This window comes from Cuculus canorus, chromosome Z, assembly GCF_017976375.1.
Source record: "Cuculus canorus isolate bCucCan1 chromosome Z, bCucCan1.pri, whole genome shotgun sequence".
Classification (NCBI taxonomy): Eukaryota; Metazoa; Chordata; class Aves; order Cuculiformes; family Cuculidae; genus Cuculus; species Cuculus canorus.
The window spans coordinates 51,809,150-51,827,881 of record NC_071441.1 but is presented as its reverse complement, the minus strand read 5'-3'; the positions used below and the strand labels follow the sequence as shown (position 1 = coordinate 51,827,881).

Sequence of the window (18,732 nt, the reverse complement as noted above, 5' to 3'; positions counted from 1 at the left end):
CCCAACAAGACACGCTGACTGTCCCTGAAACTATTGAGCTTACTCAAGCCTTTATGACCCAATATGCCAGATTTCTGGCTAACTCCTTGCATCTACATTGAAGAGCCATCAATATTTTGACAAAATAATATACTAGCACTGATTACATGAATGTTTCTATTTGCTGAATTATACTCACTTCAGTTCTGTGAAAAACAAGTTGATATAGTTCACGGAATCTATTTGCCTGATAAAGGCTTCTGCATTTTCCAGAAATATCTGAAATGAATAAAAGTATAACTACTGTTTTTCTGAATAAGTACATTAAATAAAAGATCAAAGTCAATGACGTTCTCTGAATGTACATGATGAACAAAATGCTAATCTTCTGCATAAGAATGCCACAGCACAGTGCAGCCATCTCTGCTAAAAGCAGAACTGACGTTCAGCACTGCCTACTCTTACGAGCCCACTGCTCAATGTCAATGGATTCCAGGCTAGATGGACATGGAAAACAGCACAAGAGAACTGGGCATATTTACCTTAGGATTGTGGTCATAGAGGAGATTGAGGTTGATTCGCAGCTTCCTCATACACTGAAATGCTTCCCTGAACATAAGCCTGGAGGAATGAGTCAAGTAGGATAGTTTACATAGTGGATAGGTGCAATATCTGCAGACAAAGGCGACCACCAGAGGTAAGCACACACCCATGGGAAGGAAATGGTCTATGCAATAACCTCTGTAGACAGCCTCCCAGAAAAAATGTTCATTGCCAGCTTCTGCAGTGGGACAGATCAGCACACTGGGTTGACAAAGCAATATTTTTACCTCCGTCAAAACAGAGAGCTACATTTTAATCTAATGGATCAACTTCTGTTCCAGAAAGCCTCAATGTCAATCAATTAAACAAATAAAACATGAAAAGAAGCAAGCTTCATCACGAAGGATTTGATTCTCCACTCTGAAGAATAGAGCAGATGAAAATTTCTGCCACCCAGAGAGTCTTGGGATCATATAAGCCTTTCAGTGGTGAAGTGAGAGGCACCTGGGACTGCTGGAAGCTCAACTGCTAGCTGGTAGTCCTATAAAATTTTATTGCCAACAACAAAATCAATTCCTTTGAGTTTAGCCTTCCCCCCTTTTCCAGCACAACCAAAACCAGACCAGCCAGCCTCTAACAGCTCAGACTCAGTGAGGGAAGACCAGAATACACCTGCAACATTTACCTGTCTAGCCACTTCCGAATCTGGGCAAGAACCAGAGCTCGGTGGTGAACAGTCTCCAGATTTCCTCTTGGCATCTGTAACATAAGACCCACATCATTATTTATTTGTAGTTACTCTGCCTACATTGAAGGTAAAGTGAGGACTGGACAGCTTTCTAGGCCTCCCTGCTACTTGCAGGTGCATGGGCCTGTTTATTCACTTCAAAGGACATGCAATTTCAATGACTAGGGAAAATTCTCTGAATATTCTCTCAGATCACAAACATTCCTCCCTCAGGAAGCTGGACTCCACTCAGCCAGGCAAGTTCCAGGGTAACCTCACCAAGCTTTCAAGTTAGCCCTGCTCTGAAGAGGATGTCGGCCTACACATCTCCAGAGATGCCTTTCAAATGACATTCTTCATTCTGTGAATGTCTGTTGCTTCTGAAGAGTGAACTCTTCACACAAATTCACTGCCAAGGCTAATGGAGTGCTGTTAGCAAATACAGCAAGTACCAAGTCTCAGAATCACAGTGAGAGGCCACTACATGTACCACTACACTACCTCAGCCATTAGAAATTTCAATAGCCCTTCCCGCTTCCGTACATACTTGGATGCCTGTGCTGTACCTAACTCTCACAGGCATGCTCAAAGTTCCTCTGCATCCATACAGGCAGCTAAAGACTTGTGAGGCCCTGTGCTGTCACTATGTAGCACTGCACACTCTGCTGGCTGCCCGCCAAAAGGGCCCCTCTATGCCCTCCAATAGCAGACCTCAGCAGACACAGGCAGAGTACTGACCTGCAGCACAACCTTTGTGTCCTGGGGCACCACGGTGACGATACGTGAACCTCGCTCCACCTTGCGCAGACTCTCACTGTTGGGTGCAGCAGCACTGCTCAGGCAAGCCTGAAGGGCTGAAGACAGCAGATTTATCGGCACACATAGCACACTGCAGCAGTGCTCCAGTCAGGCTTTCCTGTGTGGCCCTGCAAGGTCATACTGGACCAACTGAGTCAACAATACACTAGTGATCTTCAGTGGTTCCAGACAGGAAAAGGACCCCTTAGTACTAAGCACTGCTGTACATGTCCTCTATACAAGAGGGTCACAAAGCTCAACAGACCAGATGAGGAGCACTGAAAGATGTACAAAACCAGTAAGTTGTCATCCTGTCTTTCCCACAGTCCTCACACCTTGCACAGTCAGATACCATCAGACACTTTTTCCCCTTCTCTACCACACACCCTCAAACAGCACACAACCCTTACTTTTTTTTTAATGTGGAGGGGATGAAGAGAATGCAGGACTAAAACCGCCTGCAAACAGTGAAAGGACAAACAACTACAGGACAAATCCTGCTACCTGGAAGGAGCATGAAAGCTCCTTCAGTTCTGAAGGATATACTGATAGGATATTCTGAAGGATATTCTGAACTGATATAAAGTCAGTTCCCTATGCCCCTCACTCTTTGACAGATTTTTGAAAGCAGCTCTCTTTCTCTGTCTCTTAAGTTGTTGCTCTGAGTGACCCAAATATGGCAGGTTTGGATCTGAAAAATGGAGATACCCTGTAACTACAAGACAACAGCCATGAACTGGCACTTACTTTTCACTGATATGTTTTTCAAGCAAAAGCACTGACAGGTATGGGAGTTGGTTGTCACCAATAAAAACTCATTGCATATTGCAAACGAGGTGATGTTGGAAGCGACCTGCAGAAAAATGAAATTTATTGCTGCATAGAGTAGAACTGGAAAGCTGTCTTTGGCAGAGGAAGAAGGGATGCAGTGAGGGGCAAAAACTTTGGTACCTCAGTACTGTCAGCAAAAAACCGGCATCGATCTGTGAGGCCCAAGATCACCTCCTGTAAATAAAAACAATGACATGTATAAACTAACAGTGTCACAGTCTCCAGTGTTTCACAATAGTGGCTAGCACTGGATTGAAATACCTTACAGTTAGGTAGCAAGTACTCATGCGAATTACTTAGAGAATCTGGCAGGAAGTCTTGCAACCTCTATGCCAGGAAGTACAGAATTAAGAGTCTTTAAATACTTCTGGCTGAAAACCCAGATTGGTATATGTTGTAACAGAAATCACAGTAACAAAACAGAAGCAGAAACCACACCACATAATTGAGTTCTTTTATTCAGCAGGTTTTGAACCAAAATACCAGAGGAAAAGTACTAGTACAGAGCAAAACAAAGCAACTCTGTACATCATTCACCTGGATGCACAATAAGGGAAAGAATCCCTGAAATTACCAGCAAAATAGCTGGTTGTTCCTTAAGCTGTTGAAACTACCAAGAAACCATCACAAATGGGAAACATCCATGGTAAGAGATTTGCTGTAACTCAATGTAGTCATAGTTACTAACAGGACAAGTTCAGATAAAACAAAGTAAAATGCTGTTTTCAAACAGAGCAGGGCAGTGACTGCTGGAAATTTTAAATCTGAAATTTCTCACTCTTCAGTTCATTGTAAAATTGGCTCTTAACTGCAAGCCAACAGAAATGCTCTAAAAGACAACAAAAGATACACTGTCAGCTCTGCATAGGACCTTATGAAGAAAGCTGTTAAGAAGTATCATTGGACACTGGGCAGAAGATCATAGTGCACATCTGACACACAGAACAACTGAGTAGGGAGCTCAACCTGCTCATAGTCTTACTTGTACTTACTTCACCACTGATCCTTGTAACAGAAGTCTGCACGCAAGGGTAGGGGAACTGAACAGCAGAGCCAGTGCTAGTCCGCCAGGGCTTAAGGACTGGAGTAGAAGCCTCTAAAGAGCAAAAGAAGATCAAACTGTTTTCCAGCCAATTAAAGATTTAGACATTATAACCAAATGACACATATCTCAAGAAAATTAGAGCTGGGAATAAGCTACACTATCTGATAGAGAGAAGGAACGCTGACACAAAAGTCCAGGACACAGCAGACAAGAAAGCTGTAACTTCTAGGGGCTTAGCAGCACCTTTATTTCACTGTGGAACAAGAGAAAAGTACTAAGAAGGTGCCAGTCAGTGAGTACTTCTGAAATCACTAAAAAAGTCAATTACTTTTCAAATCATAAAGTGTCAACTGTCATTCTCAACGACATTAATCACTTTCTGAAACAAATCACTACTTTTGGCCCATTCTGGGAGCAAAGTGGGCACAAAAGACAGGACCAACTACCAGCAAGTCACCCATGTTCCTGGAAGTCAAATTACCTCATTAAAGCTTTTAAGAAATCTCTAGTAACTACACCTCTGACCCTGTACTTCAACAGGGCCCAGCTTACCCCAGAAATATTTCAGGATCTGTCTATCAGCCAGCTGCAGAGCTACAGTTCTGGTCACAGGGCTGCAGCACAGGCTGATAATTTCTCCTTCTACAGGCACAGACAACCTGGAGAAAGACACAGAACATCAGTCATAGGAGACGCATGTAAGACCTATGCCCTGCATTTCTTGTGGACAGACAGAAGGATGCGCATCTCCAACCATGGACAGATGCCTTTTTCATGTAATGACCTTCTGCAGTCTTTTCACGCCTGTGTCAGCTGACAGCGGCACCACAGAGCACCAGCAAAACCAGCCAAAAGGCATTTGCCTAACTGTACTAGTGTCTGCATGCATTACAGCACTCTGCAGAGCCCATACTTCCTTTGTTCTAATCTGCAGTTCATATGCAAATCAGCCTGTCTTTGCTGTGACTGCTGCAGAACACAATTCTCAGGAACCCTCTGGGAAGCAGATTTCTGTATCACAGCAGGCCTCCTTTTGTGATCTGGTCTTGGTTCAACACAACCCACGAAGTCCAGCATGTGAAGAGGAGGAGGACAGGACTACTAACTGTTACCAGTCCCCTCTGTATCTTGATAATGGCGGGCAAAAGGTAGAATGGAGGAATTTAGTCCCTCCAAGAGCGTGGAATTCAGACAAAAGTACAGAGCTGTCTTGTACTGACACAGGCATGCTAACACATGCCCCCTTGTCAGGCTGGTTGTGGGCATTAGGACTACACACAAGCCCTGAGCAGCAGGTAGTTTCACGAGCTGTTTGGTTCTCCTGCATGAAGAGAGCCAAATTTCCCAAACCATAGCCTCCAGGCTTTATGTCTACTGAGAAACTTAATTCCTTCTTGGTGCTGTCCCAGAGTGCTCTTAGACTTCACCCACAACTGACAGATGTCTAGTACCGTATATTCAAGCACTCTTCTTCAGCTCCAGTCACGTGAGGGCCTGCAGTCAGATGGTGAAGGACAGACTGAGCAGCATGCTGACCCTGACCAACCACTAGGAAGCTGTCATCTGGCAGCCAGGTGAGAAATCGGAGCCCCAGAGGATTCACCGCTTCATTGCTGTCACTGCCCACATCAACTCTGTCACAAAATAAGAGAAATTGGGAAGCAAATAGAACCTCATTTCAGTAGGCCACTTCACTGAAGAGGCAAAGGTCTTTTCTAGGCACACCCTGCCTGTTCGGACACACAGCATGGAGAGGAGGGCTTCAGTGCACAAACACACAATCAACCAAAGCATGAATCCTGCCGGCTGTGCTGGAGATGAGGGACGAGACCCAGGGAGCCCCATTTGTATTCTCAAGGCAGTACTGCTCCCACGCCAACTGTGTCCTTTCACCATTGTCCCCGACATATAAACAGCTCTGTTGCTCGGTGTGCCATGTTCATGGGCTCAGGCATCGTGCAGCCACTCCTTTTGTTCTGGGAGAAGGAGCACAAAGTGCAGATCCACAATGCCAAAAGCACCAGGCACAGGAAAGGCTATCGCAGTGTTGTCACTGACAGTCACTGCACCTATTGGAATCAAGACCTCAGTCAAAGGCACTTCTCAGGATAAAGTGCCCACTGTGTTGCTCAATCCTTAGCACTAGTTGCAGTCATGGTGCCAGCACAATGGAACCATGTTACCTGACAGCTTCTTAAAAATCTTGAGACAAGTAGCCAGGAGTAACCTCTAATAAACATCCACCCAAGAACCATCCTATTCACCCTACTACACTTGTAATAGTTTTATATTACCTGTACGTTTTATCCAGGAATGGTGTTTCCACAGCTGCTTTAAATCCACTTCCACCCACAGCTCCAAATCTGACAGTGGGGTCAATCATCGTGCTCTGTCCTATCAAACACGGAACAAAGCAAGTTTAGAGATCCTGCCAACAGAGCCTCTTCCATCTTCCATTTTTACCCAAAAGTAAATGCTACAGGAAACTATTATAAAAGACTGAAAACACCATCCTTGCAGGTACAGTCAACACCTAATCCTCGTTAACACTTACTCTGAGGAACACAGCTACCTCGTAATACCACAGTACAAAAGAAACAGCCTCTTGTCTCACAGCACACTAAATATTACGCCCTATATAGGACTGCTTTGAGAAATGCTAGGTGCCTCAGAAGACCCTAGGCAGTTATTCTGAAGCATTTCCAGTGCCAGTCAGTAACATGCCAACAGAACAAATTACACAAGATACCACTAGCTGCACTCTACTCAAGCCAATGGTATGCCGGGGAATATTTACTTGCATAAGCACATAGCCAAGTGCTGAATACTGCCTTCTCACAAAACCAATGCACCACCAAAATGCTCCTGTGCCACCCAGACCACTGGAGATAAGAGAATTGAGCTTGAACCTGCAGTTGAACCAGATACATCTCACTCTTGACTACTAAAGCCTTCTTGAAAGACGATCACCATACTAGTCCACTAGAGTATTGCTCTCAAGGGACAAAGAGTTTCCTTTAACAAGACAGTGCAACAGTCTCTCACCATATCTGTAAACAGAGATCTTGTAATCAGAGTCTAGGATGGCCATGTCTCCACTATGTTTGGGATCTGTGTGAAATGCAACCTGATTAACTGGGTGTTTCAGCTGGAGCTCATAGGTACACATGGGTGGAGGCACCACAGCATGCTGAAACGCTGTGACAAGCACTTTATCTGTGGAAGAGAACAGAAGAGAAAAAAGAAATAAGCTGTAACTCAGTCTAAACCGTAGTGAGGATCTTGTTAGGTAGGTTCTCTGCTAAAAGTTGGAACAACGTTGCAGGAAAATAAAGTTCCTGAGCCCATACCAGCTAAATGAAACAAAACACCTCTGAAATGTCCATCAATTTCACGTCCCTCTCATTAACAGCTTTATTAAAACAGCATCTAACAGAAGAATTAGGGTGATCCAATCCAGCCCCCACCCAAAAGACTACTCCACCTCTTCTGACACTGAAGTTGCAAAGCAGTCCCACTGCTTACCTCCATCTATGACAGCCACATTTGCCATATGCTTGCTATTCTCCCCCATTCCATGGTCTGTTGTCCAATGCCAGTCATAGGAAAGGTAATGCCAACCCTTGCAGAGTACATGCAGTCTATATGGGTTCTCTCGGTCCCACAGGAGCGACACCAACTGATTTTCCTTCAAGCTACCAAAATGTAGACTTTGCTTCAGGTACCAGTGATAATTCCCTGTGGTCCACAGCTGAACTATAGAAAAACAAATGGTTACTAGAGACTACTACTTGAGACCCATCTCAAACCCTCCTCACCACCTCTTCTAGGGGTGGGTTAAGTGCAATGAAAATAACAGTTCTAGTCTTCAGCCCACGGGCTTAACAACATCCAGCACAAGAAAACAGCAGACTGCATGCAAAAGAGTCAATCCCAAAACTCTCTGAGGTCCTCTTGTGAGAAGACACCCATATTATAGGAAGGGCTCACACCATTAGTCCTCCATTAACACCACTTCCAGTTACAGCAACCTGGAAGACGCTTTGAACTTACGCTGAACTACCAGTTCTTCACAGGGCGCAGGGTTCTCAAAGCTTAAGGTAAATTTCCCCAGTGTCTCCTGACTTGCAGAAGAATACCCACTGCTAATCACATTTGCAGGCAAGACTAAGAGTCAGCACTTCACACAGTCCTCTCACCATAACTGTTTGGGTTGGAGCTTTCCACCTTCAAGTCTTCCAGCCATATAGCTAGGATCGTAGAATCCACATTCCAAAGCAGTTCATTAACCTGCAGAAACAAAAATGGCTCATACTGATATTGTTGCTTCTGCGTCAGTTAGGTATGCTCCAAACTGGCATGCAAGACCATGAGTTGCTCCTTATTTTCAACCATGTAAAGTGCATGGGTTATGACACTAACATAGGCCTCATGTATGGCAAAGATCCCGACAGCTGAAGAGACAATATAGACAGTAACATGACAGCATTGTTTTTTGCTTTCCTTGGACTAAAGAAGCATCTGCCAAAAGACTTCTAAGCATCCAGAGGCAGCAGTTGAAGTAACACTCTTGCAGTAGCTTCTCAATTCTCTTATTTGGGATAACACAAGTATTTCGCCTCACTCTTGCAACAACGGCCATACTGAGCAGCATTTTTTAAGCATTTGCCTGCTAGAAAGCATACAGAGGGCAGAAGCACCACTGGGCTACAATCCCCTTGTACTTGGTTTCTGTACTCTGGGTCTCCAGAGGGCATTGCATCTTCTCCTAGAATTTAGAAAAGATGTAGTCCTCCTCTCCATTGCACTCTAATCAAAGAAGCCTGGACATAGCACTTACTTTGACTTGCCCTTTCTGGAATGGGAGTGTGAATTCCCCATGAAGTAGTCCATTCTTCTCCAAGAAAACCACATCATGTCTGTTGGGTTTTTCTTGTGTGGAAGCTATCAGGTTTCCAGATGGCCTTAAGAAAGAGCCAAATGAAGAGTAGTTGCTTACATAAACACTACCTGTTATTTTAATACCAATCATCTTGCATTTTCTCCAAAGACAGGAAGAAAATGGCAGCAGAGGATATGTTTTCCTCACCACTGTCCAGACATAGCCATAGGTGCATCACATACATTTTCCAGGGCTCATGACATCCTCATGTAAGTAATGTCAGCATTGGCAAAGGAACTGATAATATTCCTACTTATACAGTGACGTCCAAAAACACTCGATATTGAGACTGTAGAGAAACTATCCCTTCTTTCTATATGTGAAGAAAGTATTAGGCTTTTCAGGGTTTAAAGGGCTACACTTGCTCATGTTAGATCAGAAGCAAGCTTTCTTCAAGTTTGGGGAAAAATAAACAAACAAGAAGAGAAACTGAATTGATGCTGATCAAAGACTGTGACCAGGCAGTAACAAACCACAGACAGCTGCCAGCATGAAGACTGCTTTGCTACTCACTTCCAGGACAGTGCTTGTTCTAATCCTGAGATAGGCTCACTCGTTGACTGCAGCACAAGCTCTCTGTCCCATACTCGGACCTTCCGAGCACCTACAGGTGGAGACAGAAACAAGACAAAAGCGTAAGAAAGCACTGGGAAGAGACTTTTCTAATTTTATGAAGGTAGGAGAGCAAATTTTGATGAACATGAATAAAAAAGATATTTCTCTTGTACACCTTAAGGGATAAGAACTTATTCTGACTCAGGCAGTTCTCCCATAGTGACTGAGTGATTCTAAAGTAAATGAGTAGGAATTTCAGTCTGATCTAGCTCAGTCATAGTCATTTCCCTCTCCAACTTTTGCCACAGAAATGTTAAAATCTTCCTATAAATACAAGATCCTCTCTAATCTGAAATACTGAAGGTCAAAACCCAAACTAGTGGAAGAACAGTGCAGTTTGGAGCAGTTCAATATGTTGACCAACACAACTAAACTGCTCAGTAATATTTACCGGAAGACATTTCTTACAAGAAATCTATGTGCTCATCACCTCCTCGGCTTCCAGACAAAACCTACGGAAAAGTGTGCAAGGCCAAAATGCTAATATGAGGAGGGTCAGTGGCTATGGTGACCTAAACAGATTCATCCCTTTGGCACTGGGAGCCCATGGGAGGTTGCTTAGAGCTTGGGTGGTGATTTAACACTGACAAAAGAAGTTCAGATAGTAACTACTCAGTAACAACCTCACCTGGCTTCTCACTGGACTGAAAACCAAACTGTAAAGAAGGGGTTCAAAAGATTATGGATATAAAATGCCTCAGAGAACATCAAAACAGAGAAAAGAGCAATTATCTACCTCAGTTCACCCTTGCTCTAAGTGTCAAAGATAACACAAACACCAGGCAGTTCTTGCCTTGCCTAGTTTCTGCTCAAGAAGCCTCTTACACATGTTGGTTATTTCACAGAATTTTGGTCCCATACCTGTCTCTGGACAGACAGCACTCACTGCAACAAACTGCCCATCTCCTCTCCAGGTCACCCGAGGCCTGCCGTCATCCCAGGCTGAAGTAGGTGACACTTCCTGAAGTCACACAAAAGAAAGTTGCATCAAACCTTGCAAAGGCAACTGCTATCTTTGTCCAAACAGACTGCATTGCTAAGCCAGATCTTTGAAAAGCCTTGGAATGAAATCAATCTATTAAGATACCTTAAGTCTGCAAAGTTAAGAATTTATTACTCAGAATGTTATCCTACTAAATAGTAGAATTAAAGCTGTCTGTAGATTCTGCTCCTTCTGCACGTGCATATGATTGTCTATTCACATGATCACACACCATCCTCCCTGCCCACCATTGTCTCTGCTTATAGACCAGCTGTGCATAAGCTAGACACAGGGGTGAGCCAGGGTTTGCTCATGACTGGTGCCTGGAGGCACAAACCCCTGGAAGGAGAAAGGCATGCCATCCAGGCAGCCCGTATGCCAGACAGAAGCTGAGATGAGAAGCAGCGTTCTTTGAGACAAACAGCTTCTTTGCAGAACAACATGGGAAAAAAATAGTCTCAACAGAATACGAATGAGGAGTCAGCTGTTCAAAGGTTTAACTTTGTCAGGCTAGGCATATTTTTCTCAGATACAGCCAAGCCTCATCCTGCCCCTCCTAACAGTGAAGCTGGAACAGGCCACATTTCACCTCTCTGCACAACAGCCTGCCAGGTTTCAGTAGGACAGTTTTAGTTTTGAAACTTAAACACAAGAAGAAAAATCCAGCAGTGGAGTGTTTTTAGCTGTGTGACCTTTTACTGAATAAAAAGTAGAGAAAACCAGACTCAAAACAAGGAAGTGCTAAAGGAGCAAAGAGCTAAAACGTGCAGGCACATAGAGTTGCCTCATACAACTGGTGCTGCCAAGTAGCCCAAACCCTTCTACTCTTGCCTTCTGGGAGCTCAAACTACTGTTGTTTCTGTGCCTCTCACCCAAACTGCACACTACTTGTCTTTGTCATATAAGCACTTTAGTATACAGCATACATTCAGCAAAATCTGTCATGCTGATTTAAGGGTGGTGTTATCACTGCAAGCACTAGTGCTTGCAAATCTTGTTTTGAGCTCTGCATGAACAGTCCTAAATACATCCAGCTGCTGTCTTGAATTAGGAGGAGGATAAAAGTGCTGGATTTCATATAAAAACAGAAACAAACAGAAGAGCCATATGAAGACAACTAACAGAAAGGCAGTGGGAAACTGGCACCACAGGAACAACAGAAACTCTCCATATACGTCTTCCGAGAGATAGCACGGGCTATCTAGATAGCATTTAGTCAGAGAACCAGTATAATACCGTCTGTTTGTGATGCGCTGCCTGTTTTCCCTCTGATCCATGGAACTGTGTCTCCTTTTTACCCCAGCCAAGAGCAACAAACTTTCCTGAAGAAGAAATAATCATTGTAGCGGAAGATTTATAGCTCTGTTCTGCATAGTGTGTTAAACACAACCACAGGTCCAAGCCACTCACACTTTCTATCCAAGTTAATTCTAAAAACCTGCAGGAAATTTACATAGCCCAGAAGGTCCTCTAGCACAGAGAACTTACTTGAATTTACGCTGACAAGTAAAAAATCTCCATACCCCTTCAGCTACCCAGCAGCACTACAGTATAATATGTCTCCTGGGGCCCAGTAAGTGTTTAGCTCCATTTCCATAGTTTCTACATGCTTACAACACACCAACGGCATCAGTTTGAACAAATTAATTTCAGGGCACCTCTCACCTTCACCAAACTCATCTTGGTGGATTTGCTTCTCAGTAATTGGTTCAAAATCCCTTGTCATCATGATGAGTGTTTGCTGACCTGCAAGGCAGACACCAAATACAGTATCGGTAATGGTATCTCAAGCAAATAAAAACCTCAATGTTCTCCTGCATTGTCCTGTTGTTTTGTCATGGGCTTGAACACAGAAATATTTCTAACGGTAATATGATGCTAAAGCGAATACATCCTTCAAAGCAGAAAATCTCAAGCTGGAACAGAACACTTTCAAGCCTCTCTCTCTAAAAACATGCTTTCTGTCCTAACCTTAAAAAGTTCTTTTAACCTTCAAAGTTTGTGGCATCCTTAAACATTTTCTCTTGAGATATGAAGGACAAGCTAATTGGAAGCAGTTGACATGGATTTATGAAAGGGAAATCATACCCGACCTCTCTGATAGCCTTCTACAATGACAACTAACTTTTGGATATCATTTGGATACCATGACAAGTGGATGTCATTTATCTTTACTCTAATAAGGTATTTGACACTGTCTCCCACAGCATCATCACACACACACTCATTAAAGATGGAATAGATAAAAGGACAACAAAGCGGACTGAAAGCCAGCCAAACTGCCAAGCTCAAAAACTTGCTATCAGTGGCAAAAGGTCCAGCTTGAGGTGCATCAGCAGTGGTGTATCCTTGGACACTAGGGCCAAAGTTTAATACCTTCATTAGCGATCTGGAGGATGGCACCCTCATCAAGAGTGCAGATGCCACAAATCTGGACAACAGAAGGTTGTGCTGCTATGCACAGGGACCTTGGCATGTAGGCAAGATGGGCTGTCAAGAACCTAACAAAGCTCAACAGGGGAAAAAGCCACATCCTGCACCTGGAAAATAATAATCTCAGGTACTAGGACAGCCTGGGAGCTAAGCGGCTGGAGAGCGGGCTGGCAGAAAAGTGACCTGTGTTTCCTATGGGACACCAAGCTCAACATGAACCAATAATATGTCCCTGCTGTATAGGCAGCCAACAGCATCCTGGGCTGCATTAGGAACGTTGCCACCAGGCTCAGAGAGGTGATCCTTCTCCCTTACTCAGTGCTGCTCAGACACGTGCAATGCTAGCTCCAGTTTTAGGGTCCCCAGTAACAAGACACACAAGGACATATTGGAACAAGTCCTGCAAAGGGTCACACAGATGATTAAGGGCTTGGAGAATCTGTCACATGGGGGACGCTGAGAGCAGTCAGACTGCTCTGGAGACAAGGCTCTGGGGGAATCTCATCCGTGTATAAATATCTTATGTGGGAGGTAGGGTACAATAAAGAAGACAGAGTCAGACTGTTAGTGGGTCCAAGTGACAGCACAGGAGGCAACGACCACAAATTAAAATACAGCAAATTCTATTAAAACATAGGAAAATTATTTTTTACAAAAGTGGTCACAAACAGGAACAGGGTGTATAGAGGGTGTAAAGTCTCTGTCCTCAGAGGTAGCTAAACACCTGACTGGGCATGGTTCCCAGCAACTTTCTCCAGGTAACTTGTTCTGAGCAAGGGTGTTGGAACAGGTGATCTCCAGAGCTCTGTTTCAGTCTCAAGAATTCTGTGATTCTGTTTAGCTAGAGGTTGACTTCTTTTTTTAAGTGCTAAACATCTATAGCTAAGTTGAGCCTATGACTCACACACTTTCTACCAAAGGACAAGAAGCAGACTTTTTACTACGAAATCACATGGGATATAAAGTAGCAGTCTTTATGTTTCAGTGGCAAGATCAAATATAATTCCTTGGAAGATGTGAAAGACTAATTACTGTTCTATAAAACTCAGCATTTTGGGCCTAAAAAGCTTCTGACTGGATCACTAAAGATCGTGAAATGAAATTTCATATACAGGATCTAGTGAGATTTTTCTCTCTTTAAGTTTTATGTCCAATTAAATAACTTTGTACTTTCCTTCCTTTATCTTAAACTTAACGGTGTTTTTTATTTTGTCCATAGTGAGTTTCACTCCTACAGAAGAAAGCTTACAGGCTGTTGTTGATACCTGTTGCAAGCAAAACGAGCTCTTGGTCTGGACTCCAGCTCATGGTACTCAGTCCACTGTCCACACTTCCAACACATTCCACCTGCAAGACAAAAACAGGATCACAGAATGCAGAAACACCAGTGCAGCACCATCCCAGCTTGAAACCAAGACAGCAAAATCCTCTCCCACTTAGAAAGGTCATAAGCCTGACTATACCCTTTGTGCTCAATGCAACAAAAGAAATCTTTATAACCAAAGATGGTTCCAGAATGCTTATGTATGACAGCCCAGATAATCTAGAAATCAGCATTTCCTACCATACACAGTTTTAATAAAAGCTTTATTCTGCACATGTCAGTCTTATGTCAGCAAGTATAGTGTTAATATTAATATTGCCTAATCACGTATGTGGTTACCTTGGTAAACCTTCTGAAGTCAGGAAACACAGATGTAATGGCTCTTACAAAGAGAATTCCAACAAGCAGTTAAGGGACATGATATCCATTAAAACTCCTATCAGTTTGTGCACACTGAACTTGACAGTTGTATATAGATGCACTAACTTCAAAGTTTATGAAAAACTTGTCCAGTTTCACTAGGCCATCATGAGTATATAAGTGATAGCAGCAGGCAGAGAACTTCTGTCATGTGCTATTACCCTGATTTGCAAGAGGCATGGAACAGAACAATTGTGATAAGAAGCAGGATGATGCCACTCAAGGAATTAAGCCTGGGTATCAAAATCTTTTCAGGTAAACGAAGTGGGACTGGGTAACTGTGGGCAGAGTAACCATCATCCACATGCAAAAGGTTTCAGAACGAGCATAGCAACCTTCAAGACTTTTTTCTTGGTTCCCAGACCGCATCAAAAGAACACAACTTTAAAACTGAGAAAGTAAGCCAAAGCACCTTGAAACAAAAGATCTGAAGTAAACTCTCAATTCTAACCCATATATCAGTGCAAGAAAAGTCACATATCACATCTTTTGTTAATCTTTGTTCCCTTATGATGTCTTAAGTCACACTACATGACACATTTTTCAGATAGTTGATTTAAGTGGTATCTGCAAATCAAATCCAAACAACCAAAACAGCTGCAGATAACCCCAATCTGGCAGCTAACCCAGACAGACTACTGTCATCGCATGCCTACTTAGACCTGCCCTGTTGGGCTGGTATTGTGGGAGCTCATGCAGATTTCAGAGGGTGCTGCTGTGGTGTTTAAGTGAAGATTGTACAAATTTGACATTGAGGTTGGAACAGAAAGCCAGTATCTCAGTTCTTGCCATACCTACTCAGCTAAGATATTTTGGCTTTAGTGTTTTCTAGGGGCTTTTTTATCCCAAATGTTCTTCAAATCACAACACACACCCCTTTCTCCTCTCTTCAGTTAAGTCATGTCAGCAGGATGTTTTGTACTGACTGATAATAATAGAAGGTAGCTACACAGTGAACTATGAACGGATTATTTTATTCCATACCTAGTCTCAGCAACATCCTATTTCTGGAAGGCTGTTACAGTGGATCCCATGCTGCTGGGTGTGTAACAGTCCTCTGTGCAAACATACAGGACTAGGGCTGCAGAGAGGCAAGCCACTGTGTCAATTTCTCTTCTTTTATGGATTGCACACCCTGTCTCTTAATGCTGCTCAAGGCTCCCACAAAAACCAGCTCATCTGCCTAGAAATGGGAGATTAACCACAGCTCAGTATGTAATAAACACACACTTGCCCTCTGAAGAAACTAAAATAGTGCTATCCTTTCCTTTGAAATCTCTAAGTACTGTTGTGTCTTTCCTGCCACGTTACCTGCTCTGTGTTGAGATTGCACAGTAGGATGTCTCCAGCTGCTGTAGCAACACACACACACTCCTGCTCCAGAAGATCTTCAATACCCACGATGCAGCCACTTCCATCTTCAGGCATGAAACCCTCCGCAGTCAAGGAAACTTCTCTTCTCACCTGGACATAGAGGTCATTAATTACACATCACCTCACTGGAATTTTTGCAGAAATGACAGATTAACATCCATAGGCATATTTCATTCTGCTGCTAATACACAAGGTATTACACAGCAGAAGAGAGTATGTGAAGGGCAGCAGAACACAGCTAATGTGCAAGTATCTTCACTTATCCACAGGAAACTGAAGACACTTTTTATGTTAAGAGTGCCAGACTGACAATGAGAAAACTCACATAAGGAAGAAAATTATAAATGGCAATACTACAACTTTCCATTTCTCTTGCTAATCATCCCTCAACCCCCTTTTCAAACTTCTCCATATAGAGTCAACATTAAGAGGTGAATGGGTAGCTGCCTAAAGTATCCCAGTGCTTTTAAGGGGTCAGTCAGACTTTAATGATGCAGCATAAAAAAATTTCTAAGAAAATCCATTCGGATGTACATTCAACTACAGCAAAACAAGGAAGTTTTACCTAAAATAGTTCTCTCTAGTTTAATTGCATGAATGTTTTACTACAGATCCAGTCATCAGGCAAAAAACCACACAAAACTGAAGACGTGAAACAGTCCCTCCTCCCCCCAAAAAACCCAACAAAAAACAGAAAAGGAAGCTGACAGATCTAGCATCTTCAGAGAGGCTTCAAAAAATTATTTTGATTCTAAAATTTAGTTGATAGCCTTCACAAACAGACCACAATGGAGATTTTCAGAAAATACTTTTCTTTAAAAATGATACCCCAGGTAAGCCCAAGATCTCTTCTGTCAGCTAACTTCAGAACAGAACATAATAAAGGAATTAGATGCCTCACAGTTGCACTGTGGGTCTCCAGAGAAGTGCACTGTGGGTCTCACTGCAACCTAGCTCTAACAGGAATGCATGGCTTAATAACATTTTTTGTCTTTAGCAATATGTTTGTGGGTTTTTTCCCCTAGAGCATGATTTCAAAAGCATTCTCATGTACTCTTCACAATACATTAGGCTACTTCCTTCTGTTACAGGAGTTGTGTCCGTGATGTAGCTGTTCACTGGATGATGCTTTATCAGGGAATGCAGCGACAGGATAAGGAGTAATGGTTTCAAGAAGAAAGAGGGAAGATTTAGATTATATATTAGGACAAAATGTTTTACTGTGAGGGCAGTGAAGCACTCAAACAGGCTTCCCAGAGAAGTCATGGATGCCCCATCCCTGTAGGTGTTCAAGGCCAGGCTGGATGAGGCTTTGAGTAACTGGAATGACTGGGAGGTGTCCCTGCCCATGGCAGGGGTGTTGAAACTGGATGACCTTTAAGACTCCTTCCAACCCAAACCATTCGGTGGTTCTACATTTAAAATTAAACCAAAGGAATGACCCATCAAACACAATTAGCCTCTCAGAAGCAGGCTTGGTATTCTAAAAGGGCAGCAAACCACTCCAGCCACAAAGATCACCCTGCAGCCTCAAAGCCAGCCTTCTAGGCACCATGCGACAGCAGCAAGTGGTGACAGGGAGCAGCTGATACTAAAAATGTCAGCAAATAAATTCTAAGACGGTCTTGGAGTTTCAGAAAGCAAGCACGCTTTATCAGGGCTGGGCAACATGAGGCAGCGATCTCCGTCGATCCTGTGCAGCGAGACAACAGCTGGGGATAGCGTGTATTTCCCACTTACATGCAGATGTATGAATTTACCCAGAAATCTTATGCCCATTCTACTCCTTTCCAAGGACTGATTTCAATGTCATTATGAGCTTCACAACAGTCAAATCCCTTGCCGATTCGGCGCTGGCTCCAGCTCTGGCTGACCTTGCCTTTGAGATGGGGAAAGGCTGCGAACAGAGGAGGTTCCAGCAGACACACCTGCTCAGCACAGACCGCACTGAGCACAAAAGGTACCGTCTCCAAGGGATGAACACTGCCTGGGAAAACACTTTGAAAGAAAACCTGCCACGGAAACTCCAGTGCTATCGGAGAAACATTCTAACTTTCAAAACCACAGTTACCCGGATGAGAACTTCACTCTACTTCAGCGTAAACAGAGAAACCCCGCTTTGTACCAGAGCAGCTGCTCCTGGTAGGGCAGCGTGAGGCCCCAGAGCCGGCACACGCGCTCCCGAAGCCCGAACGCTCCCCGCCCCGGCCGCTCTCACCGAGTCCCCGCCGGGGCTCAGCTCCACCAGCCCGCGCTCGGAGGCCGCGAGGACTTTGCCGGGCTCGGCACCGAGGCACAAACACTGCGGGGTGCCCGGGGAGCCGGCGGAGCGGCGCCCGCCAGTGCGCAGCAGCCGCAAGTTCCTCATGGCTCTCCTTCACCGCGCCGCCATCTTCCCGCGGCGCACGCGCGCTGCTCAGCGGGGGGCGGCGGGAGCGTGGTGGGGGGAGGGGGGGACGGGGACGCGCGCTGCGCGGCGCAGGCGCAGGTGAGGCAGAGGGGACGGGGGGGAGTGCATGGGGCAGTGGGCACAGAGGGAGAAGGGGGAAAACAGGGGATAGGGGGAGTAGAGGGGGCAGGGAGAGCAGGACGAGCAGAGAGAGGGAGGGAGGGAGCAAGCAAGCAAGCAAGGGGTGCAGAGGGAACGGGAAGCAGAGGGGACGGGGCGCAGAGGGAGTACAGGGTGCAGGGGGAGCAGGAGTCGCAAAGGGAGTAGGAG

General features: G+C 44.3%; 1 protein-coding gene across 2 annotated transcripts in view; it reads right to left on the bottom strand.

Moving 5' to 3' along the window:
* ELP1 (elongator acetyltransferase complex subunit 1) overlaps positions 1-18,436 on the bottom strand; it is a 33,183-nt gene extending 14,747 nt beyond the window's left edge. The window contains exons 1-21 of one of the 2 annotated variants that reach the window (XM_054054484.1): positions 18,232-18,436; positions 15,951-16,103; positions 14,161-14,242; positions 12,128-12,208; positions 11,699-11,784; positions 10,342-10,441; positions 9,379-9,469; positions 8,764-8,887; positions 8,123-8,213; positions 7,449-7,679; positions 6,969-7,139; positions 6,218-6,317; positions 5,375-5,557; positions 4,476-4,582; positions 3,871-3,974; positions 2,999-3,052; positions 2,795-2,900; positions 1,988-2,103; positions 1,208-1,281; positions 522-651; positions 179-258 (exon numbers count right to left, since the gene is read on the bottom strand). In XM_054054484.1, the coding sequence (XP_053910459.1) occupies positions 179-258; positions 522-651; positions 1,208-1,281; positions 1,988-2,103; positions 2,795-2,900; positions 2,999-3,052; positions 3,871-3,974; positions 4,476-4,582; positions 5,375-5,557; positions 6,218-6,317; positions 6,969-7,139; positions 7,449-7,679; positions 8,123-8,213; positions 8,764-8,887; positions 9,379-9,469; positions 10,342-10,441; positions 11,699-11,784; positions 12,128-12,208; positions 14,161-14,242; positions 15,951-16,103; positions 18,232-18,381 (2,414 nt within the window). In that variant the 5' untranslated portion in view covers positions 18,382-18,436. The remainder of the gene's footprint in view (positions 1-178; positions 259-521; positions 652-1,207; positions 1,282-1,987; positions 2,104-2,794; positions 2,901-2,998; positions 3,053-3,870; positions 3,975-4,475; positions 4,583-5,374; positions 5,558-6,217; positions 6,318-6,968; positions 7,140-7,448; positions 7,680-8,122; positions 8,214-8,763; positions 8,888-9,378; positions 9,470-10,341; positions 10,442-11,698; positions 11,785-12,127; positions 12,209-14,160; positions 14,243-15,950; positions 16,104-18,231) is intronic. The other variant, XM_054054485.1, reaches the window with a different exon arrangement.
* Between the last annotated feature and the right edge of the window lie 296 nt (positions 18,437-18,732).